General features: G+C 33.2%; 1 protein-coding gene and 1 long non-coding RNA gene across 5 annotated transcripts in view; both read left to right on the top strand.

Moving 5' to 3' along the window:
- LOC131160374 (uncharacterized) overlaps nt 1-9,309 on the top strand; it is a 38,046-nt gene extending 28,737 nt beyond the window's left edge. For all 4 annotated transcript variants that reach the window (XM_058116003.1, XM_058116001.1, XM_058116002.1 and 1 more), the window contains one exon: nt 8,756-9,309. In XM_058116003.1, coding sequence (XP_057971986.1) covers nt 8,756-8,899 — 144 coding nt within the window. In that variant the 3' untranslated portion in view covers nt 8,900-9,309. The remainder of the gene's footprint in view (nt 1-8,755) is intronic.
- Nucleotides 1,319-2,197, top strand: LOC131160375 (uncharacterized). Its single transcript, XR_009138016.1, has 2 exons — nt 1,319-1,418; nt 1,534-2,197. It is a non-coding gene; the product is annotated as an uncharacterized LOC131160375 (long non-coding RNA).
- Nucleotides 9,310-23,053: the final 13,744 nt, after the last annotated feature.

Here is a 23,053-nt window from a genome sequence, read left to right as displayed (position 1 = left end):
TCAGCTTCGGCACTACTACGAGCTACTACATTCTGTTTTTTGCTTCTCCAGGTTACCAGATTTCCCCAGACAAATGTGCAATAACTGGTGGTGGACCTTCTATCTTCCACTGATCCTGCCCAATCTGCATCTGTAAAGATCTCTACTTCCTTGCTTTCATTTCTTGAAGAAGAGTCCTTTGCCCGGGGAGCCTTTGAGATATCGAAGGATCTTGTATACAACATCTAAATGAGCTTCTTTTGGTGAATGCATGTGTTGACTTTCCACACTAACTGCAAATGCAATATCTGGTCTGGTATGTGACAAGTAGATTAGTTTACCAACCAATCTCTAATACCTCTAGTTTTCAACAGAAATTCCACAGTCTTCAACCCTCTTTGCTGCTTCGATCGGGGTTTCACTAGGTTTGCATCCTAACATGTCAGTTTCAATTAGGAGATCAGTGATATACTTTCGCTGAGAGACACTAATACCCTTTTTCGTTCTAGCAACTTCCATGCCCAAGAAGTACCGCATTTGTCCCAAGTCTTTAACTTCAAATTCAGTAGTAGGACTTTCTTCAATCTTTCCATCTCTACTGTATCATCCCCAGTTAAAATTATGTCATCAACATACACTATGAGAATGGTTCGCTTACCTCTTTCAGACTGTTGGAAGAATAGGGTGTGATTAGATTGCCCTTGTAGATATCCTTGGTTTTTTATTACTTTTGCAAATCTGTCGAACCATGCCCTTGGAGATTGCTTGAGTCCATACAAGGACTTCTTGAGTTTACACACTTTGTTTTCTTCACCTTTTTTTGCTAAAGCCTGGTGGTATTGTCATGTAGACTTCTTCTTCTAACTCACCATTTAGAAATGCATTCTTAATGTCAAGTTGTTGTAGTGGCCAATCTAAGTTGGCTGCCAAGGATAGGAGAACCTGAACTGTATTCAAGTTTGCCACCGGTGCAAATGTCTCTGTATAGTCAATGCCATAAGTCTGTGTGAATCCTTTTGCAACGAGTCGGGCTTTATATCGTTCAATTGTCCCATTAGATTTATATTTCACTGTGAAAACCCATTTACAACCAACTAGCTTCTTTCCTCTCGGCAAATTCATTACATCCCAAGCCCCATTTTTCTCTAGAGCCCACATTTCTTCCATGACAACCTCCCTCCATTTAGGTATTTCCAGAGCTTCCTGAATATTCTTTGGAATTCTCATCCTGTCAAGGTTAGAGACAAAGGCACGATATCCTATAGACAAGCTTTTATAAGAAATATATTTAGACCAAGGATATTGGGTACATGACCTGGTTTGTTTTCTGACTGCAATAGGTAAATTGCTGTCATCAGCTACAGGATTATCAGAAGGAGGCTCATGAGATTCATGGTTGTTCGGAGCCATCACCGGTTCCAACGCGCTTGGTGCCTCAAGTATGAGATTCTCCCTGTTCTTTGTGTTTGGCTTTCTTGAGTAAACTAGTATGTCTATGTTGTTTTGCTTCCCTGCATCTCCCCTTGAGGTTAAGTGCTCTTTTGTGTTTGACAGTTCAGGAAGTGATGCAACGGGAGACTCAGTGGATGGGTCAGGGAATGATGATGCAACAGGAGACTCAGTAGATGGCACAAAGTCAGTGGTAATAGGAAACTCGATAGATTCTGTGGTAAAGAAGTCAAAGAACCAATCTTCATTCCATTGCTCCCCTTGAAGAGAGGGCTTTGGGAAATAAGGAGTGGTTTCAAAGAATGTGACATCAAGGCCAACAAACATTTTCTTTGAGACAGGGTCATAGCATTTGTAGCCTTTCTGAGTAGTGGAGTAACCAATGAAGACACATTTAATGGCACGAGGATCCAATTTATCGCGATGGTGAGCATGAATATGAACAAAAGCCATACAGCCAAAGATTTTGAGTGGAAATACTGGAGGGGAGTCGTGAGGTAGGAAAATATTCTTGGAATTTCTGGAGAGGAGTGGCAAAGGAAAGTACTCGACTCGGCATTCGATTAATGAGATGTGTAGCTGTTAAGATGGCATCTCCCCAAAAATAGTTTCTCATGTTTGTAGTAAACATCAATGCTCGAGCTACTTCAAGTATATGTCTGTTTTTTCTTTCAACAACCCCATTTTGTTGAGGGGTATCCACACAAGAACTCTAATGAACAATTCCTTTTTCTTGAAGATAAGTTCCCAGAACATCATTAAAATATTCCGTACCATTATCAATGCGTAAAATTTGAATGTGAGTCTGGAATTGTGTTTGAATCATGGAATGAAAACTAACAAAAATGGAACGGACTTCGGTTTTATTTTTCAACAAGTAAACCCAACAAAGACGAGTATGGTCATCAATAAAAGTAACAAACCATTTTGTATGGGTGCGATTGAGGGATCTTGAGGGTCCCCACAAATCACTGTGAATCATAGTAAATAGACTAGATGATTTGTATATGGATGTTGGGAAAGAAGCATGCCGATGTTTTGCAAGTTCACACACTTCACATTAAAACTCAGGAGACATTTTATTTGAACAGATAGACGGAAACAAACACTTTAGATATTGAAAATTTGGGTGACCCATCCTAGAATGCCATAACAAAAGTTCATTATCTCTAGAAGTAGATGCAGAATCACAAATTACAGTATTACATTGTTCACTTAAGTTTGCCTCCTCAAAGTAGTAGAGTCCCTCATATGCTTTAGCAGTGCCAATCGTCTTCCCCGATGATAGGTCCTGAAAAACACAATGAGATGAAACAAATTTAGCAGAGCAATTGGAGTTTTTTGTTAACTGGCTAATGGATAACAAGTTGCAAGATAACTTGGGAACATGTAGGACAGATTTAAGGTTACGGAGTCAGATATGCGAATACTTTCTTTATCGACAACTGGTGAGAGTGAACCATTTGCAATTTTGACTCTTAGGTTTCCACCATATGGCAAACAGGATGAAAACAATTGATAAGAACCAGTCATATGATCAGATGCACCCGAGTCAATTATCCATGGTGATTTGTGACAGGATAAAGTATTTAAGGCTGATAAATAATTACCTCGGTGAGCTAGAGAACCAGTGGAACCAGTAGATTGACCCGATGTTTGAATGGAGGTGATCATTTTATACAGTTGATCCAACTGTTCAAGGCTGAATGCACTACTTGGACTGATATTATTGTTTTTTTCACCTTGTAATTTTCCAGTTGAACTGTCATTGGTAGCTTGATACCCACGATTTTTTTGATAATGTCTCGGTTTCCAATCTGCAGGCTTTCCATGAATTTCCCAGCAAGTTTCTTTTGAATGACTTGGCTTTCGACAGTGCTCACACCATAATTTGCCTCTTTGTGGTTTTTGTCCGTATCCTCCTGGGCCTTTTGAAATTAAAGTCGAGACGTTCGACCCACCCGAATTTAGGGCTGGTATTTCAGACCCAAAGCAATCCGGTTGTGGCTTCAGCATCACGCGTCTTCGACTTTCCTCCCTCCTTACTTCAGTGAACACCTCTCGGGTTGATGGCAGAGGTCTTCAGCCAAGAATTCGCCCCCGCACATCATCCAGATCTCGGTTGAGGCCGGCCAAGAACTCGAAGAACCGTTCGTTTTCGAGTCATTTTTTGTATCGTGCGCTGTCGCCGGAGCATTCCCATTCTTCTTCGACGCTCAGGTTGAGCTCTTGCCAGAGATGGGTCAACTTCATGAAATACTCAGTCACGCCTCGCTCGACTTGCCTTATTTGCCACAATCGGGTCTTGATCTCAAAAATCTACGAGTAACTTTCGACGTCGGAATACGTCTCACGAACTGCGTCCCAGACGTCCTTCACCGTGGGTAAGAACAAGTAAATTTTCCCGATTGAAGGTTGCATCGAGTTGACGAGCCAAGCAGTGACCATGGAGTTTTCGGACCTCCATTTTTGCAAGGCTACAACTTCGGTGGAGTCGGGTTTCCTCCGTTCGTCGGTAAGATAACCTAGTCTCCCTTTCCCTTCGATTACCAATTTTATGGATTGAGCCCACTCACGGAAATTTTTTCCGTTTAATTTTTCCACTGCGAGTGAAAAAGTTGTGTTATCTAGCCCATTCAAACCTCCAACAGATGTGATCTGTGAATCACCGTTGATATTTTCAGCAGGGGTCGACCCTCTACTGTTGTTGGTGCCGTTGGTGATAACGCTGGCCATAGTTAGCTAAGGTTGAGAAACCCTAGCTCTGATACCATGTTAGCAGAATTCAAAATATTCTATTCAACTCTGCGTACCTTAACATTGTATACATCCCAATCTTATAATACAATCACCTAATCTAATAAGGAAATAATCCCTATAGAATAATATGTAATCTCCTACATTTACACACTTTCCTAATTTACCCATTATACACAAATATACTCGGGATTTTAACAACCTGTACTTCACTTGTGCAACAAATTCTTTGTACACACAGCCAGTCCCAAGCTCGAATAAAGGAGCAGGGTTGTGTTAGGTAGCTGACAGCCAACATAAAACTTTGTCAAATATTATTATTTACCAAACTCACCTAGGTCAAGGGAATGGACTAGGTCAATATAAAAGGGAGAGGATAAGTAAGTTAGCACAATAAATTAAGATTAGATTTGCAACTTGGAATATAGGGACAAAGTATGGAAATAGGGAAATAATTTTTAGGAGGGAAATTAACTTGATTTGCCTTCAAGAGACGAAATGGGTGGGAGAGAAAGTTAGAGAAATTGAAAAATCAGGATTTAAACTTTGGGGTGCGTATTATTGTAGACAAAGACCTAAAAGATAATGTAGTAGATGTTAAAAGAATATAAGATAGGATCATTAAAATCAAGATAGCTTTAGGCTTGGAGATAGTGAAGGCCATTGTGCATATACTCCCCAAATAGGACTAGTAGAAATTCTTAAAAGACAATTTGGAAAGATATCGATAGTATTTTACAGGGGATACCAATGTTTGAAAAGACATTCATAGGAGCTGATTTGAATAGTCACATTGTAAAGGATAATATAGGATATGAGAGGATACATGGAGGTCATGGATATGGAGGTAAAAATGAGGCCGATGATACAATCTTAGATTTTTCCATGTCTTATTAGTTGGTTATATTGAATGCCTGCTTTATAAAAAGAGAGGAACACTTAATAACCTTCAAGAATGGGTATAATAAAAGTCAAATAGATTTCTTCTTAGCTAAGAACGAGGATCGTCTATCTTGTAAGGATTGTACAATTATTCTAGATGAACGTTTGGCTACACAACATAGAGTCTTAGTATTAGATATACATATAAAGAAATGGAAGAGGAGTAGCATAAATCAGCACAAGAGAACTAGATGGTGGAACTTGAAGGGAGATAATATAGTAAAATTTAAAGATAAAATGATCAAAGAGTGATTGAAAAATAGGGGATAAGGTTGATGCAAATACTGCTTGGAATAGAGTGACAAATTCAAAAGAGTTTTTATGTGAGTCCAAAGAAAGATACTTGGTAGTAAAAAAGTTGGTGGTGGGATCACAAAGTCCAAAAAGCTGTTAGGACAAGAAGAAATTAGTATAAAATATGACAAAATTATGGATATATAGAAAATCTTGAAAAATATAAAAAGAAAAAAATGCAAAAAAGACTATTAGTGAAGTTAAACATAGAGCTTATGATACTTTATATACTGAACTAGTTACAAAAGGAGAAAAAGACATTCATAAACTTGCTATGGCTAGACAAAGAATATGCAAAGATTTAGGTGATGTAAAATGTATAAAGGACGAGAATGATAATGTCTTAATTAGAGAAGAGGTCATAAAAAAAAGGTGGCAGAGATACTTTAATAAGTTGTTTAATGAAAATCAAAATGAAAGATTGAACTTGGAAGTGACAAATGAGGAGAAGACTAAAAATAGAAGATTTATTTGCAAAATTAGAGTTCTTGAAGTTAAGATGACATTGGGAAAGATGAAAGTGGGAAATCTATAGGACCAAATAAAAGACCAATTTAAGTTTGGAAATGTTTAAGGGATAAAGGAATTAATTGGTTAACTAATATATTAAGAACTATTATAAAAACTAAGAAAATGCTAGAAGAATGGAGGAAAAGTACATTTTTAGTACCTTTGTACATGTTAGATTACCACTTTACTTAAAAGTTTAAGCTGTTAGGCTGTGGGCCAACAATGTATATCAAGCTTTAACACTCCCCCACATGTGTAGCTCAACAACATGTGGAGAGATAAAGACATGATAGTATCATCCATTATAGGGAATACAATAATTTTTTAAATACCACACAATAAACACGGGCAACAAGACCACAAAACAATGTATATCAAAACTGTAATAATTATCATGGAATTAAGATTATAAGTCATACGATGAAATTACGGGAAAGGGTAATTGAACATAGAATAAGATTAGAAACAAAGATTTCAGAAAATCAACTAGGTTTTATGTCTGGGAGATCAACAAAAGATGTTGTTATCTTTTAAGAAGTTTAATGGAAAAGTTTAGGGAAAAGAAAGGGACTTGCATATGGTTTTTATTGACCTGGAGAAAGCTTATGATAGAGTACTTAGGGAATTTCTTTGGGAGATCTTAGAAAAGAAGGAAGTTTGTAGTAAATATTTGGAAGTCATTAAGGATATGTATGATAGAGTGGTGACTAGCATTAGGACTTGGAGGTGAATCTAGAGATTTTCCAGTTACAGTGGATGTACATTAAGGTTTTACTTTAAGTCCTTATCTTTTTACTTTAGTAATTGGTGGACTAACTAAGAATATCCAAAATGAGATCCCTTGGTGTATGTATATTGTGTTGATTGATGATAGTAGGAGCGGAGTGGAATCTAAGCTAGAACTTTGGAGAGTCTAAAGGGTTCAGGATGAGTAGGAATAAGATAGGTAGTAGCAATAGATAGAATATTAAACTTGATAATCAAGAGATTAATAGCACTGATAGATTTAAATATCTTGAATTTATTATGCAAGTTGAAGGGGATATTGAAGAACGTGTAGTACATAGAATTAAAACAGGCTGGGTAAAATGGAGTGTGTTAGGTTTGTTGTGTGATCGTAGAATACTCTTAAAATTAAAAGGAAAGTTTCTTAAGATGACTATAAGGCCAACTATGCTTTATGGTTCATAATGTTGGACAACTAAGAAACAACATGTACAAAAAATAAAAATTGCTGAGATGCAAATGTTAAGGTGGATGAGTGGTTTAATATTAAAAGATAAAGTAAGAAATGAACATATACGGAATAATTTTGGCATAGCACCAGTTGAAAACAAGATATGGGAGGGGCGGCTTAGATGGTTTGGGCATTTGAAACACAGTCCTAGTAGAGCAAATGTAAGGAGAAGTGAGTTAATTATTGTGTCTGACATGAAAAGGGATAGGGATAGGCCTAAAATAACTTGGAATGAGTAGTGAAGAAGGATTTAATAGCCCTTAATCTAATAGAGGAAAATGCTCTTGATCGAATGAATTGACGGAAAAGGATTCATGTAGCCGACCCCACCTAGTGGGACTTAAGGCTTGTTGTTGTTGTATTTTTTTTTTTTTAATTATTAAATGTAAATGTATTGACCAAAATGGATATGTACAGCAGCTCTAGGCATACCCAAGGGAAGGGAGATTAAGTCTCCACTCACAAAAAAAATCAAGTACATAAAAACCTGGGCATTCCCAGGGCCCAATGGCATAAACAACAAAATCTCAAGAAAGCCCTCTTGAAATGATAATCTGGGTTCGGTTGCTCAATTTAACATTCAGACAACCTATCCTACACTTAAACAATGAAACCAATACTATCTAACAATACAAGCCAGATCAAAGCCTGTCAAAAATTTCTTGTCTGGGTTCCTTCCAAACCACAAGCAATGGGAATTTGTTGTAAACCATTCTATGCATATAAGTCTGAATTGTTTTGATTATTGCTTCGGGAGGAGTCACCTTTCCTTCAAATTTGTTTCTGTTTCTGAAATGCCAAATAAGGTACACTGTGGCTGCAAGACAAGTCTTCGTTGCAACTGCTTGTATACCTGTCGTTGTTGTTGTTGTTGTGGTATTGTGTTTTAAGTTAAAAATGTAGCATTCAGTGCACAAGATTCCTAGGCCATTAAGTTTTAAACAGTCTTAACTCAAATTGATAAATGTGATGACAGTGGATTGCTACTGTTACAAGCTCTGGCACAGCGGTCTGTGTTTGAATGATCATCATGTAATTCTTGGTTTTTGTGACACCCTGCAGTGTGAGTGACCTTTTCCTGTTTGCTGTACTTGGGTGATATCCCCTTGATGCCCCTTTAATAAGATTTTATTTACTGATCAAAAGGGGGGAAAAATAATGGTTCATGTTAAATCAGAATGAGGCCTGTTATCCTTATTATAGAGGATTAAATAGACTTCTTTTGAATTCAAGTATCCACTCATTGGATTCCTTCCATTTTAGGGCTTGTTTGGCCTTGATTGTTGTTCCACAAGAGGCACAAAAATGCATTTTCTCCTCCACATGCACAAAAATTGACGTGTTAAGAACTTTTAAACATAGTAATGCTGTATTTAAATGTTTATAAATTGATGTGTCAAAAGAACTTTTAAACATAGTTATGCTGTATTTATATGTTTATTAAGTTGATGTATCAAAAGACCTATCTTTTGTTAATTCTGTTGTAGAATATGTTACATTATTTCCTTTGCTTGCCTTCAATTAGCAACCTGTTCTCTCTCTCTCCCTTGGTCTCTGTGTGGCATATTGTTATTGTCTGATCTGCAGATTCAGAAGAAAAAGGTGTGGGAGTTGGTGCAGCCCAATCTAAAGACAGATGGTTCTTGTGTTGCTACACTTGGGGTGCATTTCATGCGGACAATGGCAGGTGTTGTGGTGTGCAAATCTCTGAAGAATGCAAGAATATCCTAATCTAGGAATTTTATGCAAACATGACAGCTTCTTGATGATGCCCATCCATCTAACTTGCCGTAGCAAACTTCTTGAACTAGTTTGTGGAACATTGATTTGGTGCATGGTATACTGTTGTTCAGGGGCAAAGATTCTCTGGTTGGTTCGGTTCCTGTTATTGTAAATTTGGCATGTGGCTGTGTTACCTTAGAAAATGGGTTATCTATTGTAATGAGTAGTGAGCTTTGGAGCCCGCTTGTTATTGCAAGTTTTTTCATATGAAAGAACGAGAAGACAGGACTTGGTATTGCTTCTAATGGGCACGAGAGCTCCAGAGACCTAAAAAGATTGGAGGCCCTTATAGCCTATTTGGCTATGGGTGTATGCTTTTTTTATTTTTATTTTTATAATTATAAAAAAATATTAGAGACTGTTATTACTGTCAGAAATTTCAGAAACAAAAATCAGAAACAAAAATAGAAAATCAAAAACAAAAACTGAAAACTAAAAATTGTTTATTTGTTTGGTCTTACATTGAAATTGAAAACAAGAGTTGGAAATCTATTTGGTTATTTGTTTTTCGTTTTTTTTTTTTTTTTATTATAAAATTTTTAAGAAATATGCCGTTCATCACAATAATTGGAAAAAAGAGAGGTTAAAAATCACGTTGAAATAGGGAGAAAAGAATAGGTGGTAGAAGAGAGTATGCGAGGGGAAGGAGAAGAACTGGCAGCTGTTGCAGCTTGCAATTTCTGGGAAAGGAGAAGCTCCAATGGTAACCAGACAGGCTCAACTGCAGTTGCATGAACTTTAGCCATGGTTTGGATCAAAGACTTCAGACTATCAGGAAATTGACCTAAATCCATTTGGAACGTAGAAACAGTTTTTTTTTTTGTTCTTTTAAATGTTACATTAAATGTGTTGAATTATAAGAGTGTTAAAAGTTCTAAGTGATATATGGTTAGATTTATAATAAGTGGTATTTGGATACTTTTATTATAGGGTGCTGTATAATTATTTTAAAAATATCAATTAATTAATTATTTTATTAATAATTATTTAATTATTTTTAATTACCATTTAAATATTTTTTATTGAATAAAATAATATAAATTAATACTTTTAATTGAGGATAATCTTGTTATTGATGTATATTTATAATATATGACTATCACATTAATTTATGATAAAATATAAATTTATTTAATGTTAATTTAAATTAATAAATAAATTTTAATTTGAGATTTGAATTTTATTTAATTAATAACTAATATGCCATAATAATAGTAAAATAATACATTATTATTTTTATACATTTAAAATAAATTATTGATGTTTTACAATTAAAAATTTTGTTGATAATTATATTAATTTTTAATTAAAAATTAAAATATTATCTGTTAATTAAAATAATAAAATATTATTTTAATTAATAATAATCTCTTTATTAATTTATATTTATAATATATGATGATCACATTAATTTATGTTTAAATAGTATTAATAAACAAATTAAAAAAGTTTAATGTGTTTAATGTTAATTTAAATTTATAGATGGTTCTTTTTATTCATTTCAAAATCAAATTATATTTCATTAGTAATTAATATGTTATAATACATGATAAAATAATAGATGACTATTTTCTAATATATTTTAAATTAAAAAATATTTTAATTAATAATTATGTTAATTGTTATTTTTAAATAATATTTAAAATTTTTTGTCATGTAAAACTAGTATAATGTTATTTATTATTAATAATAATGTTGTTCTTATGCATATTTGTAACATATGATTGTTATATTAATTTATGTTAAAATAAAAATAATTAATTAATTTAGTATTTTCTATTTTCAATATTAATTTAAATTAATTAAATGGTTTTTTTTTTTTTTTTTCATTTAAAAATTAAACTATGTTTCATCAGTGAGTAATATGTTATAATACATAATAAAATAATATATAATTATCTTCTAATATATTTTAAAATAGGCACTACAATTTCTTATATTTTGTAAAATTTACCCTACCTGTGAATAATATGACTTATAAGTGCTAGACTTGACAAAATGAATAACAATCCGTTAATTCAAATTGAATCCGGCCCACTTAAATTGACTCATAATCAATTCGTACATTAAATGAGTTAAATATATTTTAAATATTTTTTTTCTACCTCTAAATAAGTTGGTTGACGGAATTAGGACTTTATTAGATGGAATTCATTGATAATTTCATATGTGCATACTTATTAGGCATCAATTCAATTAGTGTAAACTTTACTTGCTGAGATTTAGCCCCACACTCTCAAGTATTATACTATATATAAGCCTCTAGGTTTTCCCCATGCCCATATTCAAATTCAAGTCCAAATATTTAATTTTCTCATGATCAAAACAAAAGCCCCTAAATTCATGATCTGGAAATTAAAAAAATTATAATATTGTAATTGATTATTAAATGTTTAACAATTACCAAATTATAATTTTAAAAATAATTTTAGTTATTATGTTATAAAATAAATTATTTATGGGATGGTAAAAAAAATATTTTAGGCATGGGAATGATGTATTATCCGATCCAAACTGTCATAAACCTGTAATTTAATTGAATTAAATATGGATTGTAATATACTCACCCGATAATTTGCCTAAACTAACATGAATTATCCGACTTGATTTGCTTTCTCTAATCTATAAGTGACCAAAAAATTATTTTTCATTACTTTTAAAAATTTACTCAAAAAGTTTTCAAGAAAGTAGTTTTGAAAGATATTTTTTGCTAGAACCTTATACTTATGGGCAACTTGGCGTACTAGCCGTTTTATTGGATTTAGAAAATAATTTAATACTTTAAAAACTAACCGTTTATAACCATTGAGTTTGGAATCCTAAAACAAACCGTCGATAGATTCTCCAAACTATTAACGGTTTTTCCTCAAACCGTGGACGGTTTCCTCAAAGCCAAATTCCAACTTACTGACGGTTTGCTCAAATCATGGATGGTTTCCTCCAAGCCAAATTCTAACTTACTCTCTGTTTGAAATTGTCGATACACCTGGGCCAAATTGCAGACGACTTTCCGTGTTTCTTCACAAACTTGATATTTAGGTGCATAATCATAATTTTAACCTAACTGGGACCAAGTATATAAAAGTTTACAATATTAAGATAAGTTAATACTTGTCCCATATTAAAATACATTTGAGTATAAGATACATTTGACTCTTGTTCAATAAACCCGCGTGAATCAAAACTACAAGAGTTACTACAAATACTATTTCAAACACTTCCCATTACATATGGTTTTACACTTGCTTCATCGGATGTACTTGAGATCTCTCGAGTAAGTGTCCTCTTGTTCTTTGCTTATTTGAGTGTCCACTCGGTCTTTGCCTATGAGAGTATTCACTTGATCTTTGCACTTAAACCTATATTTGTATGATTTCGTCACTTATACCCGTCACAGCTTAATATGCAAAGATTAGTTTAACTTAGAATCACTAATGAGTTGTTATCATCAAAATACGACAATTAGGATTATATAGCCACTAAGGCTAACAATATGCTTTAAAATCTTTTTAATGCATTGTATTGTGTGAATAGTTTCTACTAGTTGTAAGGTGTAACTTAGAAAACTGTCTTTGTGAAACAAGTTTGCTAAAACAAACACATGTACTTCGACTATGTAACACAAAATCTTTGTACACACAACCGGTCCCAAGCCTGAATAAAGGAACATGATTGTGTTAAGTAGCTGACAACCAACATAGGTAAAACTTTATCAAATTTTTTATCATGAATTCATACTAAAATCATTTAGATCAGGGGAATAGACCGAGTTAGTATAAAAGGGAGACGGTTAAAAAGTCAGTACAAGAAATTAAGATAAGATTAACAACTTAGATTACAGGACTCTTACGGAAAAAAGTATGGAAATAGTGAAAATGATGTTTAGAAGGAAAATTAATTCAAATTGCCTTCAAAAGACAAAATGGGTAAGAGAGAAAGCCAAGGAAATTGAAAAATCAAGATTTTAACTATGGTGCACTGGCAAAGAGAGAGAGAAAAAAAAAAAAAAAACAGGGTGAGTATTATCATAGGTAAAGACCTGAAAGATAAGTAGTAGATGTTAAAAGACTAGGGGATAAGATCATTACAATCAAGTTAGGTTTAGGCTTAAAGATAGTGAATGTCATTAGTGCATATGCTCCCCCAAATAGGCTTAGCAGAAAATCTAAAAAAATAATTTTGGGAAGATATAAATAGTGTTTTACAAGGGATTTCGATGTCTAAAAAGACATTCATAGGAGCTAATTTGAATGGTCACATTGGGAAGGATAATATAGGGTATGAGAGGATACATATAGACTATGGATATGGAGATACAAATGAGTCAGGTGATACAAGGACCGTCTATCTTGAATACTTGCTTTATAAAATGATTTAGTTATATTGAATACTTGCTTTATAAAATGAGAAGAACACTTGATAACTTTCAAGAGTTGGTATAATAAAAGTCAAATAGATTTCTTTTTAACTAAATACAAGGACCGTCTATCTTGTAAGGTAGTTATCCCAAGTGAAAGTTTAGGTACACAACATAAAATCTTAGTATTAGATATACATATTAAAGAAAGGAAGAGAATGAGTACCATAAATCAACACAAGAGGACTAGATGGTGCAACTTGAAGGGCGATAATATAATAAATTCAATGATAAAATGAACAAATAATGTGATTGGACAGCAGGGGATAAGGTTTATGCAAATATTGGCTGGAATAAGATAGTGAATTCTATCGTAAAAATAGTAAAAGAGGTTTTAAGTGAGTCCAAAAGAAGATACTTGGGTAGCAAAAAAATTTGGTGGTGAGATCAAGAAGTCCAAAAGGCCGTTAAGATAAAAAAAAAATTGGCATAAGATATGACAAAATTGTACAAGTATAGAAAATCTTGAAAAATATAAAGAAGCAAGAAAAAATGCAAAAAAGATTATCAATGGAGCTAAACATAGAGCTTATGCTACTTTATATACTAAGTTAGATACAAAGGAAGGAGAAAAAGACATTTATAGACTTGCTAGAGTTAGGAAAATAAATGTAAAGATTTAGGTTTTGTAAAATGTATAAAGGACACGAATGATATGTCTTAATTAGAGAAGAAGACTGTAATGCCCCGAACCCAAAATTGGGGTCTAGAGTGTCACATAGGAATAAATATACTCTCTGATACCACAATTCATATGCCCTGAACCCAGTAGGGTCCAGGGTGGGACTTCCCAAAAATCAACTCAATGCAAACAACGGAAATAATTTTAACTTAAATACTATACCAGAGTACTAAACCATCACAAACATATAGGTATCTCCAAGTAACAATAATACAACCCAAGGAGTAAAAATAAAACTTATATATAATTCAGTATCTTACAAACACTTACTCTAAACTATAATATATAATTCCTTCCCAGAGCTCGCTAAGGTTGATTTCCTGTATGTCCTGAAATGTGAAAATATTTATTGAGGTGAGACACCTCTCAGTAAGACGGAATAGATTATTATTAGTGTGTGGTTAACATGAGTTTTAGTGTAAGAAAAATATATTGAAATTGGAATAGCTTTCCCAAGAGGGGGATGAATTGGGATTTAAAAATTGTATTCTTTTTTTTTTTTAAATTCTTTTGTGTTATAACAATAATCAATGCTCAAACACAATCATAAAATTAATTCAAAGTAATCACAACCAAGAAAAATAATCAACCACTTAATTCTTGTAACAATAGCCCTGTATCAATATGTAAAACTTGCTGAATGTATAAGCCCTGTGTCAAAATTCACAAACACACTTCTTCCCAATGTTCGGCTTTTAACAAAACTTTCAGTTTAATAAGTTAAGGATGATCAACCAACGTAGTCCCTTTCAGTTTCCGCAATAAATGCTGATCAAACCAAAACAAATTACCTTCCGGTCTATTTAACAACCAAACACTTATAATTTAGAGTTTTATAAAGTATCCACACAATTTATAAGCTTTGCTGAAAAGTAAAGAGTAGGGAAGAAAGAGAGAGAGGAACACAAGGTTTTATGAGGTTCGGTTTTAACACAGTCTACGTCCTCGCCCTTGGCAAAACCACCAAAGGATTCACTATCACAATTCCTTTATCAGGCGGAACAATATCGATTACAATACTCCTTCGTTAAGGCTAGAGCCTGCATTCTCCAAACAATATTCCCTTGTTTGGTCCAACTATTCAACACTCGAACCATCTATCAATCTACTACAAAGATTTGAAATAAGACATACAAGAATTGCTCCTCAAAGAGCTGATTAGTACAGATTAAAAACTATGTACTTCAGGAAAATTCACAATACGAAATTCAGATTGAAGCTCTAGGAATTTTTCACAGTAGGATTCTTTCAATAGATGAAAGAATTAGCAATTGTGGCTCAATATCAGTAAGAGAATCAGCAAGACTTCAGTAACTTCGTGGAAGTTTGTGAGCAACACAGAGCTTTAATATTTTCAGAATGCTTAAGAGAGAGTTTGATTGCTGAATTGATTTCTTGGTATACAAATCAATGTAACTTGAGGGTATTTATAGATGTAGAAAGTTATCTAACTTGATCCCCAAGTTTACTTGGAGTAGGGTCCAAGTTTTAAATTAGTTTGAGCCTCAAGTAACTAAAAATTCAAAATTATGTCCATTGAGTATTTTGAAATTTGCCGCATGACAGACGACTGTGAGAACTCTGGTAGTCGGCTATCAGTGTTTTCCATGTTAAAAATGCATAACCAGTAAGGTGGCAGTCGCCTATCACCAAACAGTCAGGCATCTATCACTGAATAACTTGATTTTTTAAAAAACATACATAAGGGTGGCAGACGACTGGAAAAACACTCACAGTCGTCTCAGTTTACCCTGACAGTCGTCTGTCAAGCACCAAACAGTCATCTGTCAAGCTACTGTCTTCTTATTAAAGATCTTTTAACATGGCAGTTGACTACCCATGTGCAATCAGTCACCTGACAAACACTTATTTCTCATTTCAAGACATTTTTTATTTCTTTCTTCTTTGTTTATTTAGACTTTGAATCTCAATTTGTTTTTCTTTAAAAAATCAGTTCCAAGACTTAAAACTAAGGTCTCTAAGTCTTGTTTTCCTAATGAGTTTCAAAATGAATATTCATACTTGAATCAACTTGAAGTACTTACAAAGCTAGTTCTAAAAAAAAAAAAACAAATTTGACACTTCTTTGCTTTGAGTTCTTTTTGTTTCTGATCTTTGATCTTTCAAACTTATTTGAGCTTTCATTATGGATCACTTGCATTTATGGAAGACCTTCCATGTTCCTTGATCCTTGTGAGCTTTCAAGATAAGGCATTTAAAGTTTAAGCTTTCGGAAGTTTCCTTTTTATCAATGAAATCATCTTTGCCTGAAATAGTTTACTTAGAAACACATTAGATAACCTTACTTTGTTATCATCAAAATCAAGAGTTGTAAGCCTAGCTAAGCCAACAATCTCCCCTTGTTTGATGATGACAAATAAGTAGCAAAGATACAAAAATAATACTTCCCCTGTCAATAAGCATAGACTTAAAATAATAATCATAATTTCATTAAGACATAATTTCAGGAGGTTTCAGATTTAACATAGAAGCATATACATAATAACATAGAAACAAATACATAGAACTCATAGACTTTGCGCACACACATACTCCCCATTTTGACATCAACAAAAAGGCATAATACATCCATAAATATGTAGCATACAAAACAGCAAAAAGTTCAAACATCATAGAAAAACTTCAGTCAAACATCAGAAGTTGTGTCACTATCTGCAACATTCCCTTTAGATTGTTGTGATCCTTCTTCTTCTTCTTCTTCTTCTTCTTCTTCTTCTTCTTCTTCTTCTTCTTCTTCTTCTTCGTCATCTTTAGCTTCAATAGAGTCTTCATCTAATTTGGCATGTGAATCTTCATATGATGATTTTTGTGAGCCATCATCATTTTCATCACTCTCTTTATTTGAATCAGTGTTATTTGGTGTAGAACTAGTGACACGTTGCTCTGTTTTGTCAAGACGTTTATCTAGTAAAGAGTACTTATCATCAATATTTGAAATCTTGTCTGGAAGAGAAGCAAAACCATCCAACTATTTCTCAATTTCGTTGTTGCTAACAGGCTTTGTCCTTTTTCCTGGTTGTTTTCGTTTTTGGCATGTTGATGAAGTAGAAATTTGAAGAACCCTAGATGAGGAGGATTTAGGGTTTGATGGAGTGAAGTTGGGAGGAGGTTTGGAGAAGATAATCTTAGAGGAGAGATGAAGAGAAGCTGGTTTAATGAAGGGTAGACGAGTGGACAGGCGTCTAGAGCTATAAAAAGAATGTTTTTAATTGTTAGTAAATTTGAACCGCCACGAGACAGTCATCTGTCATCAAGGTAACAGTCGGCTGTCAACTGTCTTTCCAGATAGACAGTAGCCTGTCAGGTGCTTGCCTGGTATTTGGCAGTTGTCTGCCCTGTAGGAAAAATTCTTTTCTCTCTTAGTTTACTTCTCGTATATGTAACATTCCCAATTCCCGTCGGATAAATACAAATTGATCTTTAGCTAATGGTTTTGTAAATATATCAGCTAATTGATTGTGAGTGTTAACAAATTCAAGAATTATTTCTTTCTTATCTACATTATCTCTTAAGATGTGATGACGTATATCAATATGTTTTGTTCTTGAGTGTGATACTGGATTTTTTTTTGAAATATTTATAGAACTTGTATTGTCACACTTTATAGGAATTATTTGATATTAAATTTTGAAGGCCCTTAATTGTTGTTTCATATATAACATTTGAGCACAACAGCTCCCAGCTGCTATGTATTCTGCTTCAGCTGTAGATAATGCTACGAAATTTTGTTTCTTTGAAAACCAAGAAACTAGTGAGTGTCCTAGAAAGTGACAAGTCCCACTAGTGCTCTTTCTATCTATTTTGCATCCTGCATAATCCGCATCTGAATAACTTATCATTTCGAAATCAGTTCCCTTTGGATACCATAAACCTAGATCGAGTGTGCCTAGCAAATATCTAAGTATTTGTTTAACTGCGATTTGATATGATTCCTTAGGAGCTGATTGAAACCTTGCACACATACATACACTAAACATGATATCCGGTCTACTTGCTGTTAGATATAATAAGCTTCCTATCATCCCTCGGCAATGTTTGGTATCTACTTGTTTTCCTTTTTCATCCTTGTCAAGACTCGTTGAGGTGCTCATGGGAGTTCCCATGGGTTTGCTTTCTTCCATATCAAACTTTTTCAACATGTCTTTAATATATTTAGTTTGATTTATGAATGTTCCATTTTTGGCTTGTTTAATTTGTAACCCTAGGAAGTAATTTAACTCTCCCATCATGCTCATTTCAAATTCTCTTTGCATAGATGTAGCAAAATTCATTACACAAATCTTCATGAGTTGCTCCAAATATGATATCATCAACATAAATTTGTACTATAAGCATATCATTATTTTTTCTTTTTATAAATAGAGTGCTATCTATCTTTCCTCTTGAAAAATTGTTTTGGAGTACGTAGGAACTTGCTTAGTCTTTCATACCAAGCTCTAGGAGTTTGTTTCAATCCATATAACACTTTTGTCAACTTGAATACATGATTTGGGTTTTTAGAGTCTTCGAATCCTAGAGGTTGTTTAACGTAAAGTTTTTCATTTATATAACCGTTTAAAAATGCACTTTTTACATCCATTTGGTATAATTTAAAATCTTTATGTGCTGCATAGGCAAGAAGCATCCTTATAGCTTCCGTTCTTGTTACGGGAGAAAAGGTTTCTTCATAATCGATACCTACTTCTTGATCATAATCATGTGCTACTAACCTAGCTTTATTTCTAATAACTACCCCTTTTTCATCCTTTTTATTTCTAAATACCCATTTGGTTCCTATGATTGATTTATCTTTGGGTTTAGGTATAAGTTCCCATACTTGACTTTTTTCAAATTGATTTAGTTCTTCCTGCATAACTATAATCCAAGAATCATCTTTTAAGGCTTCTTCAATATTCTTGGGTTCATCTTGAGACAAAAAAGTATAATGGTTACAAATATTTTTTAATAAGGCTCTCGTGGTTATTCCTTTTGATGGTTTACCAAGAATTTGATCTTTTGGGTGACTTTTAGCATATTTCCATTCTTTAGGTAGTTCTTGATTTTCTATGATGTTTTCATTTGAAGCTTCATTATAGTTTTCTTCTTTTGTTTCAAGATTGTCTTCTTTTTATGAGATATCTTCTTTTTCATCATTCTTAACTTCTTTGTCATAATTATTTGTTTCATCAAAAGTTATGTGAGTGGATTCAACAATAGTACGAGTCCTTTTATTATAAACCCTATAGGCTTTACTATTTGTAGAATAACCTAAAAAGATACCTTCATAAGATTTTGCATCGAACTTTCCTAAATCATCTTTAGTATTAAGAATAAAGCATTTGCACTCAAACACATGAAAGTAGGAAATGTTAGGTTTTCTACCTTTCCATAGTTCATACGGTGTTTTGTCTATACTTGATCTAATAGACACCATCTTTATAATATAATAAGCTGTTTTCACAGTTTCAGCCCAAAAGTATTTATGTAGATTATTTTCTTTTATCATTGTTTTTGCCATTTCTTGGAGGGTTCTATTTTTTCTTTCTACAATTTCATTTTGTTATGGAGTCCTAGGTGCTGAAAAATTATGGTTCATTTCAAAATTTATCAACGTCTTTGTTTTTAAACTCCCTACCTTGATCACTTCTAAAATTAGTTACATTATAGCCTTTTTCATTTTGTAATTTCTTGCATAAGGTGATTAGCATGTTACAAGCTTCGTCTTTGTTTGCTAAGAATAATACCCAAGTAAATCTTGAATAGTCATCTACAATTACAAAAGCATATTATTTGCCTCCTAAGCCTAAAGTTCTAGTTTGACCAAATAAGTCTACGTGTAAGAGTTCTAGGGGTCTACTAGTTGATATATACTTTTTCTTTTTGAAGTTTGTTTTGACTTATTTTCCTTTTTGGCATGCATCACAAATTTTGTCTTTTATAAATTTTGTTTTTGGTAATCCTTTTACAAGATTTTTCTTGGATAGTTTGGATAATAGATCCATACTAGCATGTCCTAGTTTTCTATGCCAAAGCCAACTCATTTCATTCATTGCAGCTAAACAAGTTACATTTTGATTTACTAAGTTCTCAAAGTTTATACAATATACATTATTTATCCTATGAGCTATAAACAAGGTTTCATTATTCTTAGGGTTTTGAATAACACATTTTTCTTTCTTAAAAGTTATTTCAAATCCTTTGTCACTTAATTGGCTAATGCTTAAAAGATTTGTGTTTTAATCCTTCAATAGTAAGAGAATGTTCTTTACCTATTTTTCCAATGCCAACAACTTTACCTTTGGCATTGTCGCCGAAGGTGATGTATCCCCCATCCTTTTGTTTTAATGTGGTGAACTTGGTCCTATCACCGATCATGTGCCTTGAACACCCGCTATCCAAATACCACTTATCCGTTGATGGTGTTGTCCTAAAGCACACCTACAATGAGGGATTCATTGTGTTAGTCTTTGGAACCCAAATTCTATTAACTATCTTTGAATTGTTTTTAGTTCCATTATTTACTTTCCATTCTCCTTGAACTTTAACATATTTTCTTTTTAGTGGGCAATTGAACATTACATGACCTTTATTCTTACACATGTGGCAAGTGGTGTGTTCTTGTTTGTTATTTGAAGAAGTACTAGCATAGTGCTTGGCTTCTTTGAAAAAATATCCCATGCATAATTTTTTACTTCTCTTGTTTGTTTTTCCATTATAACTTATCCCTTCTTTATTTCCATTTAGTCTTTGTTGTCCAATCATATTTTCAAAATTTTCTTTTCCTTTAATAAAGTTATATATAAATTTATTTTTATCTTCTACTGATTTCTTAAGTTCGATTATCTCTAACTCCTTTTTTATTTAAATCATCTTCTTTAATTTTGAGTAGGGTCTAAGTTTTAAATTAGTTTGAGCCTCAAGTAATTAAAAGTTTAAAATTATGTCCATTGAGTATTTTGAAATTTGCCATGTGACAGACAATTGTGAGAACCTTGGCAGTCGTCTGTCAGCGTTTTCCATGTTAAAAATGCATAACCAGTAAGGTGGCAGTCGCCTGTCATCAAACAGTCAAGCATCTGTCATTGAATAACTTGATTTTTTTAAAAACATGCAGAAGGGTGGCAGACGACTGGCAAAACACTCACAGTCGTCTCAGTTTACCCTAACAATCTCTCAAGCACTAGACAGTCGTCTGTCAAGCTACTGTATTCGTATTAAAGATCTTTTAACATGGCAGTTGACTGCCCATGTGCAGTTAGTCATCTGGAAAACACTTATTTCTCATTTCAAGACATTTTTTATTTCTTTCTTCTTTGTTTATTTAGACTTGGAATCTCAATTTGTTTTTCTTTAAAAAAATCAGTTCCAAGGCTTAAAACTAAGGTCTCTAAGTCTTGTTTGCCTGATGAGCTTCAAAATGAAAATTCATACTTGAATCAACTTGAAGTACTTACAAAGCTTGTTCTAAAAAAAACAAATTTGACACTTCTTTGCTTTGAGTCCTTTTTGTCGCTGATTTTTGATCTTTCAAACTTCTTTGAGCTTTCATTATGGATCACTTGCATTTATGTAAGACCTTCCATGTTCCTTAATCCTTGTGAGCTTTCAAGATATGGCATTTGAAGTTTAAGCTTTCGAAAGTTTCCTTTTTATCAAAGAAATCATCTTTGCCTGAAATAGTATCACTTGAAAACACATTAGATAACCTTATTTTATTATTATCAAAATCAAGAGTTGTAAGCCTAGCTAAGCCAACATATATCCATTAATTAACTTTAAATGAGATAGCATGTTTAAATTGTACTCACACCTATATAATTGAAAATACATATTTTCTTCTCAAAACATACTTCGACAGCCCTATTTACATAAATCTACATATATGCATAGAAGAACCTCCCTGATTGGACTAACATCATGTATAACCCCCATGATTGGGTTGTATGGTCTGAACACTAGACTTAGCATTGGTTGGCCTACCAAGTTAAGTCAAAATACCTCATCTAAAATTCTGATTTGCCTACCACAACTTGGTCCAGACTTCAGGGTGGTACACAACCCTTCTTTGGCCAAATCGATTTTTCATTAACCAACACTTCCACAACAGTGTGGCTGCACTAACAATTTCACTAGCTACGGTACTGAGCTCTCAACACATCTAGTCCATTAGGGTTCTTAAACCACATAATGCAATTTACATAATAAAATAGAAACATAATTTCATTTTCTCAACATACATTTCATAACAGTCTTTCCACAATTTCCAACCATTGTCGTGATCGGTATCAAACAGTCAGTTTCACAAATCGATATCAAACCGTCAAATTCACAATCCACATTATTCTCAATGTTTCCAAAGATCAATATAAAACCATAACTTTCGCTGTATAATACCATAAAAATCTAATAGGTTTAATTATACAACAATAATAAATCATTCTCATGCCACACAATTTGAATGTTAAATTATAATATAATAAACTGACTACGAAAAGTATATTTTTCTGAAAATTAGGGTATGATCACCTTTACAGTTTTATTTTAACTCAAATTCTATATTTTACAAAAAAAAGGAGATGATCACCCTACTTACTTTAATTTTCCCAAATACGTATATAATAAACCCAAAATCATAAATTTCATATGCTTGATTCATTCAGAAAATCCAATATAATATTGCTGTATCCAAATACTCAAGTTTAATAGGTTCAATTTTAAAATAAATTGAAATAATCTATTTCCCTTACCTTAACTCTAGAGTGGTGCCTACGACGTCCAAATGGCGAAATCTCTCCTGTTAAAATCTTGAGGAGCGGAGCTGGAACTCAGAAATGGTGTTCGTTTATCAATTTAGCGGAGAGATAGAGAAGAAATTAAGAGAGAGAGAGAGAGAGAGAGAGAGAGAGAGAGAGAGAAATTGAGTACGACCAGGGGTCTTCAATTGAAATTTCAATTGAAGGTTTCTTGAACCACTAACTTATATATATTATTTAATTAATAATTA

The sequence above is a fragment of the Malania oleifera genome, chromosome 7 (genome assembly GCF_029873635.1).
Source record: "Malania oleifera isolate guangnan ecotype guangnan chromosome 7, ASM2987363v1, whole genome shotgun sequence".
Classification (NCBI taxonomy): Eukaryota; Viridiplantae; Streptophyta; class Magnoliopsida; order Santalales; family Ximeniaceae; genus Malania; species Malania oleifera.
This window is presented reverse-complemented; position numbering and strand designations above follow the sequence as displayed.